The following is an 18,891-nucleotide window of genomic DNA, read 5'->3' as shown; positions in this document are numbered from 1 at the left end:
TGACCCAGAGGCGAGACGTGCGACCCACTGAGCCAGAGCTGACACCCTGTAACAATATCGCTGAATTGTCTAGGTACCTGAAGAAAACTTTAAATTGTAGGACAAAAATATATTTTATCATCCTCTGTAGTTGTGCAGTGGTGGGTTTCCGTGCTGCAGATTGTTGAGTGGCGCAGTGGGTAGCACTCTCGCTTCTGAGCCACAAGGTTGTGAGTTCAAATCCCACTCCAGAGACTTCAGCACAAAATCCAGGCTGACCCTCCAGTGCTGCACTGTCGGAGTGCTGCACTGTCGGAGGTGCTGCCTTTTGGATGAGACGTTAAACCACGGCCCCGTCTGCCCTCTCGGGTCGAAGTAAACAATCCCACAGCACTGTTTGAAGACTTCAGTTTCCTGATGTATAAATCAAGTTTTGTTTTTGCATTTTTTCAACTTTAATTTGACTTGTTATGAGAACATATTAAATAAAGGGTTTAAAAAATAAATTTGCTTCGTCTAAATGACCGTCCGCCGTTTTCCCAAGGGTGCCCAGGGGCAGAGTGGGTACGTACTTGATTTGGATGGTTCTGTTCCACCAAGAGCTGAGTGGCCCCTTTTAAGTCGTGAACCTGCTGCTGTAACCTTCGGCTCCTGTTCTTCTCCAGCTCCAGCTCCTGTTTGCAAGCTTCCAGCTCAACGCGCGCCAGAGGTGGACACTCCAGCTGAAAGCATCCAGATGTTTCACGTTATACTGGAGTGGGGCATCTCGCAGCGTGTGCCTTTAGTCAGACTTATTCCAGCTCGGATACAATTTGCACCTTTAGTTGCTGGAAGCGCGAACTGATAACAGCATCGGGACATCTGGGAGCTCAGTGAAAGAAGGGACCAACAATCCATCCCCTTAACCAAAGGGATTTAAAGATTAAGAAAGAGGACGGACAGAGAAGGAGGGTGAATTAGAGTCAAATCAAGTGCGGATAAGAGAAATAGAGAGAGGATTAAGAGAGAGAAAAAAAGAGGCAGAAATGAAAAGTAAGAAAAAAGTTTGAAATTTGAAATTTTTAAAAATCTCTAACAATTTACTACCTGCTGGCACGAGGCTGGACAGTTTAAATTGTTCCCTATCTGGGCTGGAGAGATTTATTGGCATTGCATTGACAATTATCACGGCGTTAAAAGGGTATTTACGCTGTTAATTACGAGCCCTAACTTCCTGCGGCGAGTTTAACGGGCAATTAATGTGCAAATCCAGCAAGTTCTTAAAAATAACGGGGAGGCTGAGGGCGAGATGCTGTTTGCGCGAAGCAAACAGCGGAGCGACGTAAATCGACCAGCACGTTCTGGGGATTCGCAACTCACAGTGTATCTCTTAATCCCCTGAATTTGCTGGACGATTCGCACATTAATAACGGCGTGCCTCATTAACACGCCGTTAGCAAGATTCGGGTGTGTGTGTGTGTGCGTGTGCGTGTGCGTGACACACACACACACACAGTTGCCCCCACTTACATTGTCCATGCTTATCAGGGGCAGCCGCCTATATCGGGCAAATGGTGCCAACTATATGCCATTACCATTGAATTCAATTACAAAGGTGCCACTTATAACACATTAAGCATGCCTGCTATTTCGGGCAGTTGAATAAGCCTTTCGCACCTTGTTGAAATGCGATTAAGCGCCGTTAACTATTCACCCGAGGAGCTGAGTACCTCCCAGCGCTGTCAGCCCCTTGTATCTGCTCCAGGAACAGCTGACTGAAGCTGCCCAAAGTCTCCACTCTCCGACCACTGCAGTGTGAACGTCTCGGTCAGGGTGGTAGTTGGGTGGTCCCATGGGACAGCGAAAGGGTGGAGTGGGGGCGTTGGGGAAATCAGTCCGAGTCCCCACAATCCAGTGATTCCTGTTCGAAAGTGCACACGTGTGGACACCAGAGGGGTGTGATGCCCCCCACTGCTCAATAGCCCACTGACTTGGCTCACACAAACCCACCTGGAGCAGGTACAAGTTAGAGGTGGAAAGCTATGAAGTCAACACATTCAGAAGAAAACCGGAGCATCAAAGCGATAGGTCACAGTCACGGAAAGACAATGAGGGCACACGCCTGCCCCCACACATACATGGGCACGCACACGCCTGCCCCCACACATACATGGGCACGCACACGCCTGCCCCCACACATACATGGGCACGCACACGCCTGCCCCCACACATACACGGGCACGCACACATGTACACACAGTCTCATCATTATATTGCTGTGCCCTCACAAGGTCATTTATTCCAAGTCTACCTTTGAGGTATTTCGAATTTGTAATAATACAAATCATCATTGGAAATACCTTAAATTTCTTCAGTTCCATTTCCATCTCACCCTTCTCTTTTTCAAGTTCATTAATTCTGTCACTGTTTGAAAATGAGAGGAAAAATAAATGTCTTCACTTCTACCGCCTTCACTTTTCCATTGCTGTATCCCCAACCTTAATTCAAACTGCAAGCAGCAAAGAGAGAGGGTTGCTCATCCAGCATGCCCGCGTGTAATAAGCAAGGAATCTCAGGCACTTACTGGTTGGTCTGCAGCTCGGCATGAAGGTTCTCCAATTTACGGGAGAACTTGTGAGAATTCAGCCCTCGTGGAGTCTGGAGGAACGGAGACAGACGGTAAACCAGCGGTCAGGCAAAACTTAAACATTCTCTCAATTTCTCACCGGATCGTGGAACTGAGCACTTACAGGGTCGCCGACGATGTCTTTCTGGAGCTGCAGGAGGCGGATGATCCGCCCGCTCTCCTCTTGCTGCTTTTTCAGCTGCCTCTTCTCCGCCGTCATCCTAAACCAGGAGAGGTAGGTGAGCAATCGCAGCCAGAGAGGTGCCTTGTGCCAATGTGCACCAGGTATTGCAACGGTAAAGAACGAACGGACTTGCATTTACACTGCAGCTCATCACAACCTCAATTTCTCCAGTGTTTCAATTCCCTTTCTGTAGTATGGAGACCGGAACTGCACATAGTAAGTGTGGTCCAACCAAGGTTCTATATAAACTTCATATTAACTCCCTTCTTTTGTATTCTATTCCTCTAGAAATTAACCGCAGTACTTTGTTTGCACTCAGTCTATGTGTCCCTTTTTCTCTCTATCTCTCTCCTTTCAGCGATTTAAGTATCTGTATTCCCAGGTCTCCTAGTTTCTCAACCCCATTTAGTTTCTGGTCTTCTGAGGAATAAGTGACCTCCTTATTCTTCCTACCAAAACGTGCCGCCTCGCGCCCTGACGGCCGGCCGCCTCGCGCCCTGACGGCCGGCCGCCTCGCGCCCAGACGGCCGGCCGCCTCGCGCCCAGACGGCCGGCCGCCTCGCGCCCAGACGGCCGGCCGCCTCGCGCCCAGACGGCCGGCCGCCTCGCGCCCAGACGGCCGGCCGCCTCGCGCCCAGACGGCCGGCCGCCTCGCGCCCAGACGGCCGGCCGCCTCGCGCCCAGACGGCCGGCCGCCTCGCGCCCAGACGGCCGGCCGCCTCGCGCCCAGACGGCCGGCCGCCTCGCGCCCAGACGGCCGGCCGCCTCGCGCCCAGACGGCCGGCCGCCTCGCGCCCAGACGGCCGGCCGCCTCGCGCCCAGACGGCCTGGCCGCCTCGCGCCCAGACGGCCGGCCGCCTCGCGCCCAGACGGCCGGCCGCCTCGCGCCCAGACGGCCGGCCGCCTCGCGCCCAGACGGCCGGCCGCCTCGCGCCCAGACGGCCGGCCGCCTCGCGCCCAGACGGCCGGCCGCCTCGCGCCCATTCAGTAGTTATCTCAATTGTTTCTGCTGCTCTGCACAAGTCACCGCATTCGACAAAAAAAAAAAAGTGCTCATTGCGAGAAAAGCTTCGAAGTATTCTGGTGACCCGATAAGGCACTAGGTAAAGGCAAGGATCATATTGTACACGGGCGGACCTCCCGCGGCATTGCTCACAGTGAGTCCGAGGATATGGTGGAAAGTTTGAGAGAAATGCAGTGAGACACAAATTAAGTAAATGGACAACAGTAAAGTGTTCAAATGTCCCAGGAAGCAAATAAATCTCCACGAATGCAGGCTCTGCACCCAACGGTGAACTTAAAACTGCGACCAACCTCCGTTTCCAAGTAACCTCTGCTAATTGGGTATTTTTGTGGACCGTAAAAATATTTTTCCTGTAAAAATAGACAATTGTACAGTTGTTTTCCCTTCAAAGCCGCTATTGCGTTACAGTGGCCATTGTTCCATTGAAAGTGTTTGCCTCGGTTTACATGAATTTTGCTCCCAATCCCTTTGCTAAGTGATAGATCATGTGACTTAAACTGATTCATATAACTATCAAGAAAGACTGAACAGGCTGGGGCTCTTTTCTTTAGAAAAGATAAGGCTGAGGGGTGAGCTAATAGAGGTCTTTAAGTTTTTGAAATGGTTTGTTAGGGTAAACATAGAGAAGATGTTTCCACTTCTGGGGCAGTCCAAAACAAGGGGCCAAAAATATAAGATAATCACTAATAAATCCAATAAGGAATACATGAGAAACTTCTTTACCCAGAGAGTGCTGAGAATGTGGAACTTGCTACCACATACAAACATGTGAATTAAGAGCAGGAGGAGGCCATTCGGCCCCTCGAGCCTGCTCTGCCATTTGATAAGATCATGGCTGATCTGACTGTGACCTCAACCTGCTTTCCCGTCTACCGACTATAACCTTTGACTCCCTTGTTAATCAGGAATCTGTCTAACTCAGCCTTAAAAATATTCAATGACCCTGCCTCCCCCGCTCTCTGGGGAAGAGAGTTCCACAGACTCACGACCCTCAGAGAAAAAAATTCTCCTCATCTCTGTCCCAAATGGGAGACCCCTTATTTTTAAACTGTGGCCCCCTAGTTCTAGTCTCTCCCACAAGGGGAAACATCCTCTCAGCATCTACCCCTTCAAGTCCCCTCAGGATCTTATATGTTTCAATAAGATCATCTCTCATTCTTCTAAACTCCAGTGTATACAGGCCCAACTTGTCCAACCTTTCCTCATAAGATAACCCCCTCATCCCAGGAATCAGTCGAGTGAACCTTCTCTGAACCGCCTCTAAAGCAATTATGTCCTTTCTTAAATAAGGAGACCAAAACTGCACACAGTATTCTAGATGTGGTCTCACCAATGCCCTGTACAACTGTAGCAAAACATCTCTACTTTTATATTCCATTCCCCTTGCAATAAATGACAACATTCCATTTGCCTTCCTAATCACTTGCTGTACCTGCATACTAACTTTTTGTGATTCATGTACTAGGACACCCAGATCCCTCTGTACCTCAGAGTTCTGCAATCTTTCTCCATTTAAATAATATACTGCTTTTCTATTCCTCCTGCCAAATGGAGTAGATGAGGCGAACAGCATAGATGCATTTAAGGGGAAGCTAGATAAATACATGAAGGAGAAAGGAATAGAAGGATATCCTGATAGGGTGAGATGAAGTAGGGAGGGAGGAGGCTCGTGTGAAGCATAATCACTGGCATAAACCCGTTGGGCCGAATGGCCATGCAGTAAATTCTACGCAATTTCAAGTGACCAAACCATCATCATTGCTTAAAAATACTCTGCAAGGACATGTTAAGGCTGTTAGACCAGTGATATAAAAAAACTATCACACATTAACCGTCTCAGATATATCAAGGTTATGCAGTAACATCACTCTCTTAACGACACACTCAATCCTACCTGGCTACAGCAGCCCTCAGCTCAATCAGCTCCTCCAGATCAGCCGCAAAGCTCTCACAGTCTCCGAGCAAGTCAGCCCGCTAAGGGGAAAAAGAACCATCACAATAAAGGGCATCAATCTAGAACAAGTTCAGGGCTGGTTTAGTTTGATCTTAGTGCTGGCGTACAATAGTGTAGTGGTTATGTCACTGGACTAGTAATCTGTGAGACCTGGACCAATAATCCAGTACAACGTGAGTTCAAATCCCATCAAATTTGAATTCTGGAAATATAAATCTGGTATCAGTAAAAGTGACTGTGATGTTATCAGATTATCGTAAAAATCTAATTGGTTCACTAATGTCTTTTAGGGAAGGAAACCTGTCGTCCTCACCCGGTCTGGGCCTATATGTGACACACCAATGTGGTTGATTCTTAACTGCCCTTTGAATTGGCCTAGCAAGCCACTCAGCTGTATCCAGGACAACAAGGGGATGGGCAATAAATGCCAGCCTTGCCAGCGATACCCACCTCCTGAGAATTAATTTTTTTAAAAATCAACTAGTTTTCTCTTAATGGGCAAGATTCAAGTGTAAAGCTCCACCGTGTGTATAAAGGCCTAAGATGCTCTTACGATGGAGATGCGGTCAGCGTCAATCGCACGGCTCTCCCGCCATCGTCAATAAACAACCCAACCTTCCGACGGCAGCAGCGACCCAGATGTTCAACTGGCTCACAGCTGCATTCCTTCATGTTTGGCAACGGCAATCACAAGGCCAGCAGCGTCCAGTAAAATAAACAGGGGAGAGCAGCACGCGGAGGTCGCAGGTCTCGAGTGCCACTCCACCTCTATTGTCCTTCTAGAATCACAGAATTTTACAGCACAGCAGGTCATACAGCCTTCCCTGGCTCTGCGGGCTCTCTGAAAGAACTTAGTCCCGCTCCCGGCCCTTTCCCCCATACTCGGAAATTATTCTTCAGGGATTTATCCGATTCCCTTTTAAAAGCTATTTTATGGATTCTGCTTCCACCAATTTTTCCTGAGAGGACATCCCAAACTTTCCGCATAAAAAAATTCTCCTAACCTCTCCCCCGGTTCTTTTGGCGATGGTCGTAAATAGGATATCTTACTGAGGTCTATATAACTGCAACACTTCTTCATGGTAATGAAGGGTCAGAAGCTTGCACGTCTCACTGAATCAATGATAGCGCGTGTTGGTTGGCCCATTGCTCTGCACCTCCACATAGTGACACAACTGAGATAGTGGCACCAACAAAGCTATTAAGTTACACCACCCCTTTGGGACATCTGCCAATTGCTGTTCTCTCAGTAAAAAGCTCCACACCTTCTCCTTGCTGCTCTGACACTTCACAGCCGCTAGTTGGAGCTCCTTCTCCTTGGCTCTAAGAGCCACAGCAGTTTCTTGCCACTTTTCTTTCCAATGTTGAGTCACTTGATGCTGCTCCAGGGTAACTACAGCGAGCTCCTCCGTCTTCTGCTGCAACTGAGCCTCCAGATGTTCGCTGTGCTCCCTCAGTTCAGCTTCAGAAGCCCTGAGGAGAAAGAGGTCTCACTGTAAATGTAAGAGGCTCAGTATCGATTACCTTTCACAGTGTTGAGAGAGGTGAGTTTGCAGCCATTAAAAGGTTCCCTCAACAACTCTGGTCAATTTTTTATTCATAAGATTCAAAACTCTGAACAGTGTGGTGTCATTTTTAACCATCATTTCCCACAAAGAAGAGGTCAATAGGAACACAGGAACAGGAAGAGGCCATTCAGCCCCTCAAGTCTGTACTGTCATTCAATTGGATCATGGCTGATCTGGATGTCAACTCCATATCCCTTGATACCCTTACCTAACAAAAAAACTGTCGATCTCAGTCTTGAAAACTCCAATCGTCCCCCAACATCCACAGCTTTTTGGGGACGAGAGTTCCAGGTTTTTACTGCCTTTTTGCTTGAAAAAGTGTTTACTGATTTCCCTCCTAAATTGCCTGGCTTTAATTTTAAGGTTAAGCCCCCTTGTTCTGGATTCCCCCACCAGAGGAAATAGTTTCTCTCTATCTACCCTATCGAATCCTTTTAACATTTTAAACACCTCGATCAGATCACCTCTCAATCGTCTATAGTCAAGGGAATACAAGCCAAGTTTATGCAACCTGTCCTCATAATTTGAGCCTCTAAGCCCAAGCATCATTCTGGTGAATCTGCACTGCACTCCCTTCCAAGGCCTATATATCCTTCCTGAGTTGCAGTGTGTCAGACACCATCGTAAGAACAGGACAGCTTGCCCATGTGTGACACACACACACACACACACACACACACACACACACACAAAGAATCGTTAATTAATAGCTTAAAACAGTTACGAAAAGGAACTATAATAAAAAAAATGACACTAACGTCACTGAAGCAACTTAAACAAGATGGCAAGAGAGATGCAGATGAGGAAGGTTATTGAGCCCACCTTGGCTCAATCCTCTAGAAAAGTCCCCAACCCCCAATCATTGCATCCAACTGTTGTCGTCACATAATTCCAAGGTTTTCACCTCCATCACCCTACAAGGAAGTTCGTTCCATGTGTTGGTCACCCTTTGTGTGAAGTCCTGACATTAGCCCTAAACTTGCCTCTCATTAGTTTAACCCCATGTCTCCTTTTCCTATTGTCACGATTCAGTTTGAAGCTGTGTTGCAGATTCACCTTTTCCATACCATTTCCTATCTTATATACTTCATTAAAGGTCACCCTTCAGTCACCTCCTTTCAAGGCTGAAAAGCCCCCAAGCGTCTCCCACCTTTGCTCATAACTTAGTCCCCTGACAGTCGCAGTGTTTCTCTTAATCACCTCCAGGGCCTGAATGTCTCCCTTATATGTGACCAAAACTTGACATGGTACTCAAGGTGTGATCTGACCAGAGCATCTATAACAGTCAGAAGATCTCATCTTTGGACGACAATTCCTATAGATGGTGGTGGGGGGAGGAACTGCTAGTATTCAGAGCATCCCAGATGATTCCAGCACAAACTCGACTCTATAGAGTCGGGCTTGTAGCTCTTCTGGTTTTACACTGGACAGTTCGATTTTGTCCAAGCTTTTGGTCACCTGTCCTAATTTCTCATTCTTTGGCTCTTTGTCAATTTTTGTCTGGTTACGCTGCTGTGAAGCGCCTTGGAACGTCTTACTACATTAAAGGCGCTATATAAATGCAAGTTGTTGCACATATACAGTCGAACCTACTCACAGAAAACAGACCAATTCTTTACGTAATGTCATTGACAAACTAGTAATGCCTTTGTTCTCACTGGATCCCCCAACAGCTGAGCAACCTTTCCTCGTCACCTGAGTTCCTTGCAGTTTTTCTTCAGAGTGAGAAGCTCATCCTCGTAGCTTTTGTCATCCGCCTGCACAGCAGTCAGCAACATCTCTTTCTCACTGACCAACTGAACACGCTCTGTTTCCAATGCTTCGACTTGATTGTTGAAGATCTTCTTCTCGGCCTCCAGTTGATGGAGTTGGTCCAGGCACAGCTCCAACTTCTGCCGGAACTCACCAAGCTCGGAGGTCAGCTTCTCGTTCACCTGAAACAGGACAGCACGATAAGATGGTCAACCTGCCGAGTAAACAGAAACTCCGCTGGGTGTCAGCCGCGGCTCGGCGGGTAGCACTCTCGCCTCGGAGTCAGAAGGTTGTGGGTTCAAGTCCAACTCCAGAGACTTGAACACATAATCTAGGGCTGACGCTCCGGTGCAGCACTGAGGGAGTGCTGCACTGTTGGAGGTGCCGTCTTTCGGATGAGATGTTAAACCGAGGCCCCGTCTGCCCTCTCAGGTGGATGTAAAAGATCCTATGACACTATCTCGAAGAAGAGCAGGGGAGTTCTCCCTAGTGTCCTGGACAATAATTATCCTTCAAACAACATTATAATAGGTTATCTGGTCGTTATCTCATTGCTGTTTGTGGGAACTTGCTGTGCGCAAATTGGCTGCCGCGTTTCCTACATTACAACAGTGACCACACTTCAAAAGTACTTCATTGGCTGTAAGGCACTTTGGGACATCCTAAAGTCATGAAAGGCACTATATAAATGCAAGCCTTTCTTTCTTTATTGCAGAACACGTGAACAACTGGGACTAGCCACTTCAGTAATTCACCGTACAGACGTTTAACAAATTTCTCTTAATATCAGTTGGAACTTAAGAGTTTTGGTGGTAAATGGTTTAACAGCATAGTCTCTGAGAGTCAAGGTTCACGGTTGTCTGTCAATTAAAGGGGAAGGAAAGTATAGCGGGAGTACTTTTTTGTTCAAAGAACCATTCACACAAAGGATAGTAGAAATCTGGAACTCTCTTCCCCCCAAAAGGCTGTGGACGCTGGGGGACAATTGGAGCTTTCAAGAAGGAGGGCGATAGATTTTTTTGTTGGGTGAGGGTATCAAGGGGTATGGAGTGAAGCCAGGAAACTGGAATTGGGGTACAGAACAGCCATGATCTGATTGAACGGCGGAGCAGGTTCGAGGGGCTGAATGGCCTACACTTGTTCTTACTTTCCCATCCCATTCTATTGCCTGTTGCAAAAAAAAAAGCAAAAGTTTATTCATCAAATATTTTCCCGAGCAGATAGCCACTATTTTCAGTCCCCCAACCTCTAGCCCACTCCGGTAATACTGCCGACCAGGAGACAACCCAAAGAAGGTCCAATGATTGGGGCAGTGCCTGAAATTTCGGACCAGGCTGAGAGTTGACCTGGACTCACCCTGACCCTGGGAGAACACATCACCAGCCAGGTATGCAGCATGTCAACATAGCTGCGGTTTTAAGAGTGGAAACAATGTTTGCAACAGAACTAATGTCAACCGAAGACTTTAATCTCCTGGGGGAATTCCTCTCAGACAATGCAACAAAGTCTCCTCAGAAAGGGCCTGAAAATTATAAACAGAGAACAAAAACGTTCCGTTTCGAGAAAAAGGCTTGCAAGCATCGCGTATACCTGTTTGATGGTTGCAACTTCTTCCTTCAGTAAGACTTTCTCCTGGTCTTGTCTGTTGGCCTGAGATTTGGTGCTCACCAACTCCACATGGAGATCAGCGACTTGCTCATTGAAGCCTTCTCGCCCTCTCACAGCTCGCTCCAGCTCCAGAGTCAGGTGCTGAACACGTTTGTGCAAATCCAGCTTCTCCTGCAGCATTCAGCCGCGTTAGAAATCTTTCACAGCAACCGTTTAACCATTTTCTTAGCATTACACTCTCCACACGCATATCATAATATTTTTTAGATTTTCAGGTGATAATTCACTCTTTTTATCTAGCCTGTCCTGTTGTTTATTTTCTGGGAATATCATAGAGTCATACAGCACAGGAGGCCATTTGGCCCATCGTGCCTGTGCCGGCTCTTTGAAAGAGCTATCCAATTAATTCAACTCCCCTGCAAATTTTTCCTTTTCAAGTATTTATCCAATTCCCTTTTGAAAGTTACTATTGAATCTGCTTCCACCGCCCTTTCAGGCAGTACATTCTGGATCATGACAACTCGCTGCGTAAAAAATATTCTCCTCATCTCCCCTCTGGTTCTTTTGCCAATTACCTTAAATCTGTGCCCCCTGGTTACCGAGCCCCCTGCCAGTGGAAACGGTATCTTCCTATTTAATCTATTAAAACCCTTCATTACTTGGAGCTAGAAAATAACACAACATGATACAAATCGTCAACGCATGTGACTGGGGTTCTCAATCATGAAGCAGCATCTTCATCAAATTGTCTTCACACAGGAGTGTACAGGCCATGTGGGGTCTACCGGGGTGCCTTGGGGGCACACATAAAATCAATGTTCCCATTAATTTGCATACAACTCAAACTACTGATACTAATGCAGCTCCGTCTTCTGATTTAGGGACTTAGCAACAGCACCAAGAACTAACCTTTCCTCCTGGCCCACAAAATTCAAACCGGACAAATCAGCAAACATCTCCAGAAGTGGAGATGGAACTGAGATTGCCAGGGTGCATGAGGTGCAAATGGCCCATGGGGCAGAGTATGGCACCCCCTACCCAACCAACCAACCACCCCGCCCGCCCTCTCTCTGACTTCATTAACTTTCACGAGAAACCGGCCCGGTAGAGATCTTACCTGGAAGAACCGATCTCTGTTTGCTGCTGCCCCGGCTAGCTTTGTCTTCAGGTTGGTCACAGCTTCTTCCAGTCTCACCGACTTTGAAGAGAGCAGGTCTCTCTCCTGCAAGGACAGGTGGATAAAAGGGCAGGTAAAAGGGAGAGCCTCTTCCAAAAGTCATTGGTCTCTTTGAAAATAGGCTGTTATCCTTTGCGTGGATGGGTGAGAGGTTTTAAGGGAAGATTTGGTCTTCAATAATCAGGCTTTACTTGTGATGTTCAGCAGTTTGGGAAGCTCCCCATCTCTCTCTGGTGGGTTTAATCTCCTTTGCTGCCAAACTGCTTTCAGACATAACACCATCGAATGTGAGCACCACCAGTGCGGCAAAATCAGAGAAGCAGAAGACACAAGTATATGATCTGGGACGCACTGCCTGAAAGGGCGATGGAAGCAGATTCAATAATAACTTTCAAAAGGGAATTGGACAAATATTTGAATGGGAAAAATTTGCAGGGTTATGGGGGAAAAGGGCATGGGGAGTGGGACTAATTGGATAGCTCTTTCAAAGAGCCAGTACTGGCAGGGTGGGCTGAATGGCCTCCTTCTGTGTTGTATGATTCTTTGATTTGGGCTAAGTTTGAGATCAGGAGATGTTTTCCTCCTCCCCCACAGGATAATAGAAATGTGGAACAGACGCCCAGAAAACGTAGCTGATTCAGGGTCAGTTAACACCTTTAAAAGAGGAGAGCGGCTTGATATCTGTTGAGAAGAGGGATCGAGAGATGGGGTAATATTAACAGCACTGCCTGACCCTTGACTCAGGGGAGATACAAGAAGGAACTTAGATAAAGTAAAGACCAAGAGTGGTTGTGGTGGTAAGGGGGACAACCATGACAGGATATTCAGGCTCTGGATGGGATAGACTTGATAGGCCGAAGAGTGTTTCCTCACTCTGGACTTCCTTATATTTTTACGTCTGCTTCACTCAAAACAAGAGAACTACGGATCTGAACAGATATGTTTTCATTGTTTTAGGTGCTTCCGGCAGCCATTTTGTGCTATCTGTTCACATAGCCTGTCTGCAATAATAGCCACCATTTTAAATGGTGCTGCCTATTCTTTGTCTTAAATTTTTAAAGTAAATTTATTTTTAGTGCTCATTTAGTGCCAAATTTGCCAATGTAACATTTCCCCTCCTCCCCATCACCACCACCCAATTTTACCGCTCAATAACAGCATCAAACGCAGGTCAGGTACAGCACAACCAGTGAAAAGCTCTCTCTACTCTGCCCCAACAATTGGCTTTAGGCCCAATCTCAGATTAACTTCCTGTGGGAATTTTTCCACTTCCCACAGCAGCAACGTTTATGGCATCACCCTCATAAACATCACCGAGTTAAAAACTTCAGAGTTAATTGCAAGATTATTGATGTGTTTACGGGATAATCAACGGGATTCTCGTTGGCAGAAATTCTCTTAAAACAACAAATCTTTTCAGACATTATTATTTTTCCATTTTACAAATTACCAACAAAGAAAAAGGCAAACGAAACCAGGGTCAATGGAAACACAATGACCATGAGATCCAGGACTGAGCAGTTTAGGTTAATTAAGCCGATTATGGGCCTGGAAGTTAGGCATTTCTATTTATTGTACCAGAGAACTGGGGCACGCTTTCAAACTAGACTCAGGAAGCAACCATTTCTGATAACTGGATTAGTAGCAATGGACTACTGGTTAAATACCCCATCCAGTGCAATGCCAAGCCATACAGACTTGAAGATCCCTAGTTCAATCTATAGATAGAATTACATAGAACGTAGAGTACAGAAACAGGCCATTCGGCCCAACTGGTCTATGCTAGTGTTTATGCTCCACACGAGCCTCCTCCCACCCCTCTTCAGCATATCCTTCTATTCCTTTCTCCCTCGTGAACCTATCTAGCTTTCCCTTAAATGCATCCATGCTATTCACCTCAACTACTCCACGTGGTAGCGAGTTTCACATTCTGACCAGGGCCAATGTCAGTGGGTTGAGAACGGATCTGGCCCGGGTAAATTGGAATCAAAGATTGGCAGGCAAAACTGTAATTGAACAATGGGTGGCCTTTAAAGAGGAGATGGTTCGGGTACAGTCTAGGTACATTCCCACGAGGGGAAAAGGTACGGCAACCAAAGCCAAAGCTCCCTGGATGACAAAAGAGAAAAAAGGGGGCGTATGACAGATATCAGGTTGTTAATACAAGTGAGATCCAGGCAGAATATAGAAAGTTCAGAGGGGAAGTAAAAAATGGAAATAAGAGGGGCAAAGGAAGAGTATGAGAATAGACTGGCAGCCAACATAAAAGGGAACCCAAAAGTCTTCCATAGGCATGTAAACAGTAAACGGGTAGTAAGGGGAGGGGCCAATTACGGACCAAAAAGGAGACCTACTCATGGAAGCAGAGGGCACGGCAGAGGTACTAAACGAGTACTTTGCATCTGTCTTTACCAAAGAAGAATTTACAGCCAAAGTCACAGTAAAAGAGGAGGTGGATGTGATACTGTATGGGATAAAAATTGATAAAGAGGAGGTACTAGAAAGGCTGGCTGGACTTAAAGTAGATAAGTCACCCGGTCCAGATGGGTTGCTGAGGGAAGTAAGGGTGGAAATTGCGGAGGTACTGGTCATAATGTTCCATTCCTCCTTAGATACAGGGGTGGTGCCAGAGGACTGGAGAATTGCAAATGTTACACCCTTGTTCAAAAAAGGGTGTAGGGATAAACCCAGCAACTACAGGCCAGTCAGTTTAACCTCGGTGGTGGGGAAACTTTTAGAAACGATAATCCGGGACAAAATTAACAGTCACTTGGACAAGTGTGAATTAATTAAGGAAAACCAGCACTGATTTGTTAAAGGCAAATTGTGTTTAACTAACTTGATTGAGTTTTTTGAAGAGGTGACAGAGGGTTGATGAGAGCAATGCAGTTGATGTGGTGTATATGGACTTCCAAAAGTGTTTTAAAGTGCCACATAACAGGCTTGTCAATAAAATTGAAGCCCATGGAATAAAAGGGGGAAGTGGCAGCATGGATATGAAATTGGCTAAGCAACAGGAAACAGAGAGTAGTGGTCAACGGTTGTTTTTCGGACTGGAGGGAGGTGTACAGTGGTGCTCCCGGGGGTCGGTATTAGGACCACTGCTTTTTCTTGATATATATTAATGACTTGGACTTGGGTGTACAGGGCACAATTTCAAAATTTGCAAATGACACATAACTTGGAAGTGCAGTGAACAGTGAGGAGGATAGTGATAGACTTCAAGAGGACATAGACAGGCAGGTGGAATGGGCGGACACGTGGCAGATGGAATTTAACGCAGAGAAGCGTGAGGTGATTCATTTTGGTAGGAAGAACGAGGCGAGGCAATATAAACTAAAGGGTACAAGTCTAAAGGGGGCGCAGGAACAGAGAGACCTGGGGGTATATGTGCACAAATCGTTGAAGGTGGCAGGGCAGGTTGAGAAAGCGGTCAAGAAAGCATATGGGATCCTGGGCTTTATAAATAGAGGCATAGAGTACAAAAGCAAGGAGGTTATGTTGAACCTTTATAAAACACTGGTTCGGCCATGACTGGAGTATTGTGTCCAATTCTGGGCACCGCACCTTAGGAAGGATGTGAAGGCCTTAGAGAGGGTGCAGAAAAGATTTACTAGAATGGTTCCAGGGATGAGGGACCGCAGTTTCGCCCTCCGTGCTCAAAGAGTTTTCCAACCAGACCCAGCTGGGGCCTGGTTTCGATTCCTGGGGTACCCTGTGACAGCTCCCATGGTAACACTTTGTCAAAACGTAATTACCAAACTGGCTTCGCTGTGCTTGAGACGCAGCTCATTGAGCTCATCGTGCAGCCCTGTCTGCGCTCGCAAGGAATCAGTCAGTCTTTGATTGGCCTCGTTGGTTTTGACGAGCACCGAATGTTGAGCCTGGAAGAGATAAAAATCCAGAATATTAACTGAAAGAAGTTGACCTCCGTTCTTCATATAGCAGGTAAGTGGTTTTACAGGTAACACTTGCTCCATGTAATCTGCTGGGCTGGTTTTGATCTCCCGAGGGGGTCGGAGAGGAATTTTCCAGTGTACTTTTTCCTTTATTGGCTCTGGGGTTTATCTCTGTTTTTTTGCCCCTCCCAGGAGATTAAATGGCCGAGAGAGGGGGTGGGGCTGTAGGAATAGTCATAGAATTACATAGAATTTACAGCACAGAAACAGGCCATTCGGCCCAAAAGGTCCATGCTGGTGTTTATGCTCCACACGAGCCTCCCCCCACCCCTCTACATCTCACCCTATCGGCATTTCCTTCTATTCCTTTCCCCCTCATGTACTTATCTAGCTTCCCCTTAAATACATCCATACTATTCGCCTCAACTACTCCATGTGGTAGTGAGTTCCACATTCTCACCACTCTCTGGGTAATGAAGTTTCTCCTGAATTCTTTATTGGATTTATTAGTGACTATCTTAAATTTATGGCTCCGAGTTTTGGTCTTCCCTGCAAGTGGAAATATCTTCTCTACATCGACCCTATCAAACCCCCTTCATAATTTTGAAGACCTCTATCAGGTCACCCCTCAGCCTTCTCTTTTCTAGAGAAAAGAGCCTCAGCCTGTCCAGCCTCTCCTGATAGTTAGAACCTCTCACAGTTCTGGTATCATGATGGTCAGGCCATCATGAGTATGGTAGGCAGGCTTGATGGACCAGCTGTTCTTTTCCTGCCCATCATTTTCGTATGTTAGCAGAAGTCACGATCTTATTGAATGGCGGAGCAGGCTCGAGGGGACCGTATGGCCAACTCCTGCTCCTATTTCTTATGTAAACCAACAGCGAGGCCTACCAGCGGACATCCACGTTTGGCGGGAGTCTCCGCAGAGATAGCAATCTCTATCACCTCAGTGTCCCACATCCCTACGGACTCTCTCAGTAACTCCCGGCAGTTCCCTTGCTTTCCGTCGCTGTACAGCAAGAGAAACTGAACACAAAGGAGCTCTAGCAATCCAGCTTAGGCAGCAGTACTGAAGGCACTAGCACCTTAATAAACCCTGAAGGCTACTTCACGAATCAATCAGATCACAGCTTTCTCTATCACTAGAAAATTAAAAGGAATATGCTGCATGGGTCACAGAATCTTACAGCACAGGAGGCCACTCGGCCTGTCATGCCTGTGCTAGCCCTTTGAAAGAGCTGTCCAATTTAATCCCCACACCTCAGCTTTCTCCCCGTAACCCTGCAAATTAGTCCTCTTCAAGTACAAGTCCGACTGCCTTTTGAAAGTTCCTACGGAATCTGCTTCCAGGGAGCGCGTTCCAGATCTTAACAACACTCCGCGTGAAAATAAATTCTCCTCCGTTCCCCTTCTCGCGCGTTTGCCAATTATTTTAAAATCCACGACCTCTGGTTACCTCCCCACTTGCCAGCGGAAATGGTTTCTCCTGACTTGCTCCGTCAAAACCCCTCATGCTCTTGACAATATCCTGGTTTAGTTTTATTTTAAATTTCTTCCAGTTTAATGGGACCGCACGTTAGGCTATTGTATCAGCAGCTCCCTTCGCTCGTGGTGCTGATTTCAGTCAGCTGACACTGGGCCAACTCCGTGCCACCCCCCACTGGTCCAGTTAAAAGAGGGACTAGATTAGATGCTTTGGCAGCTGGTGAACAAAGTTGCTCACATCTAGGGATACCGGTCATGGAGTCTGTAACAGGTGCCAGTAATAATATTGGAAATATTAGCTTGAACTAATTGTGTCCAAACAGATTCAGCTGTTCTCGATGTACCGTGATCTCTTGCCATAGCAGATAGGTTATCTTTGACAAATAAGGTTAAACCAGTTTGGTGTACTCTTGTGGCAAGGTTTAGAATTACAGCCTCCTGGCACACACATATGGAAAGAAAAATAATTTTCATTTATATAGCGTCTTTCACGACCTCAGGACGTCCCAAAGCGCTTTACAGCCAATGAAGTACTTCTGAAGTGTAGTCACTGTTGTAATGTAGGAAACGCGGCAGCAAATTTGCGCACAGCAAGATCCCACAAACAGCAACGTGATAATGACCAGGTAATCTGTTTTAGTGATGTTGGTTGAGGGATAATTATTGACCCAGGACACCGGGGAGAACTCCCATGCTCTTCTTTGAAATAGTGCCATGGGATCTTTTACGTCCACCCGAGAGGGTTGATTTCCCACCCCCCTCAGTCTGAAGGCACTGAGGCCAATTAGATCCACACCCTCCCGCACTGCCTTGGCCAAAGTCAGTTAATTTAGCAGGGGGCTGGCATCGAGCCTGGGGCATTTCCAGCCTGCTGTTAGCCAGGGGCTGCAGAAAGTAACCTGAGCCCAGCTGCTGATACACAGGCAAGAGCAACTTTTGAACTGAAGTAACCTGAGTTCAGTCGCTGGCCTAAGCTGGCTGGAACCGGTTTGAATTAGCTAAGTTTTGTGAAAGACAAAGGAGATGTGATATGACACAAGTCCTTATTTAGAAAAGGAGTAATGAGGTAATGAGGCTACCTAAGTCCCTGGGACAGAGCCAATGAGGAGAAGACACAGACTAGGCGAGCAAGCCTAAACCAACGGGAGAGAGGCAGCACAGCTTGAAGAGATAAGATTCAGAATAAGAATGAAGAATCTGGGGCGTGGAGCCACAGCGAAGACTCCGGAGACCAACCATCGCGGAAGTGGAAGACCCTACGTCAGGGACATAGAGACGACGGCGAAAGAGAGAGAGAACGGAACGCCTTGCCAGCGTCAGCTCTCCTTTTCGGGTATTATCCTTTATATTCTGTGACCACTCAGGGAGTGTCAGAGAAACCTAGTGGGTGTGTGTTTAGATCCTAGTTTGGGTGTAAAACTGTATAACCTGGTGCAAACTGCATGTCTATATCTAACCAGACGTATAAGCTATATGTTTATGATCTAATGGCGTGAATAAAGTGAATTGAGAGTTAAAAGAGAATTGACTCTTCTCCTCTTTGTACTAAGCCAATAACCGTAACCGGTGACCTCCGGTTAAACACTGCAGTCACTCAGCTCAGTTACAAATGCGTCTGCCACCCATTTTACACGGCCTCTTGACTACTGCCAGAAG

The 18,891-nt window shown here is 46.8% G+C and overlaps 1 protein-coding gene across 4 annotated transcripts in view; it reads right to left on the bottom strand.

The window, feature by feature from the left end:
* LOC137304828 (myosin heavy chain, cardiac muscle isoform-like) overlaps positions 1–18,891 on the bottom strand; it is a 96,392-nt gene that overhangs the window by 58,765 nt on the left and 18,736 nt on the right. For all 4 annotated transcript variants that reach the window (XR_010958643.1, XM_067973567.1, XM_067973569.1 and 1 more), the window contains 10 exons: positions 15,610–15,735; positions 11,792–11,896; positions 10,657–10,845; positions 9,010–9,248; positions 7,012–7,219; positions 5,687–5,766; positions 2,709–2,805; positions 2,543–2,616; positions 2,319–2,382; positions 552–701 (listed from right to left, as the gene is read on the bottom strand). Coding sequence is in view for 3 of the 4 variants with exons in the window: in XM_067973567.1 (XP_067829668.1) it covers positions 552–701; positions 2,319–2,382; positions 2,543–2,616; positions 2,709–2,805; positions 5,687–5,766; positions 7,012–7,219; positions 9,010–9,248; positions 10,657–10,845; positions 11,792–11,896; positions 15,610–15,735 (1,332 nt within the window). In the remaining variant the exon portion in view is untranslated. The remainder of the gene's footprint in view (positions 1–551; positions 702–2,318; positions 2,383–2,542; positions 2,617–2,708; positions 2,806–5,686; positions 5,767–7,011; positions 7,220–9,009; positions 9,249–10,656; positions 10,846–11,791; positions 11,897–15,609; positions 15,736–18,891) is intronic.

Source organism: Heptranchias perlo, chromosome 38 (assembly GCF_035084215.1).
Source record: "Heptranchias perlo isolate sHepPer1 chromosome 38, sHepPer1.hap1, whole genome shotgun sequence".
NCBI classification, from domain to species: Eukaryota; Metazoa; Chordata; class Chondrichthyes; order Hexanchiformes; family Hexanchidae; genus Heptranchias; species Heptranchias perlo.
This window is presented reverse-complemented; position numbering and strand designations above follow the sequence as displayed.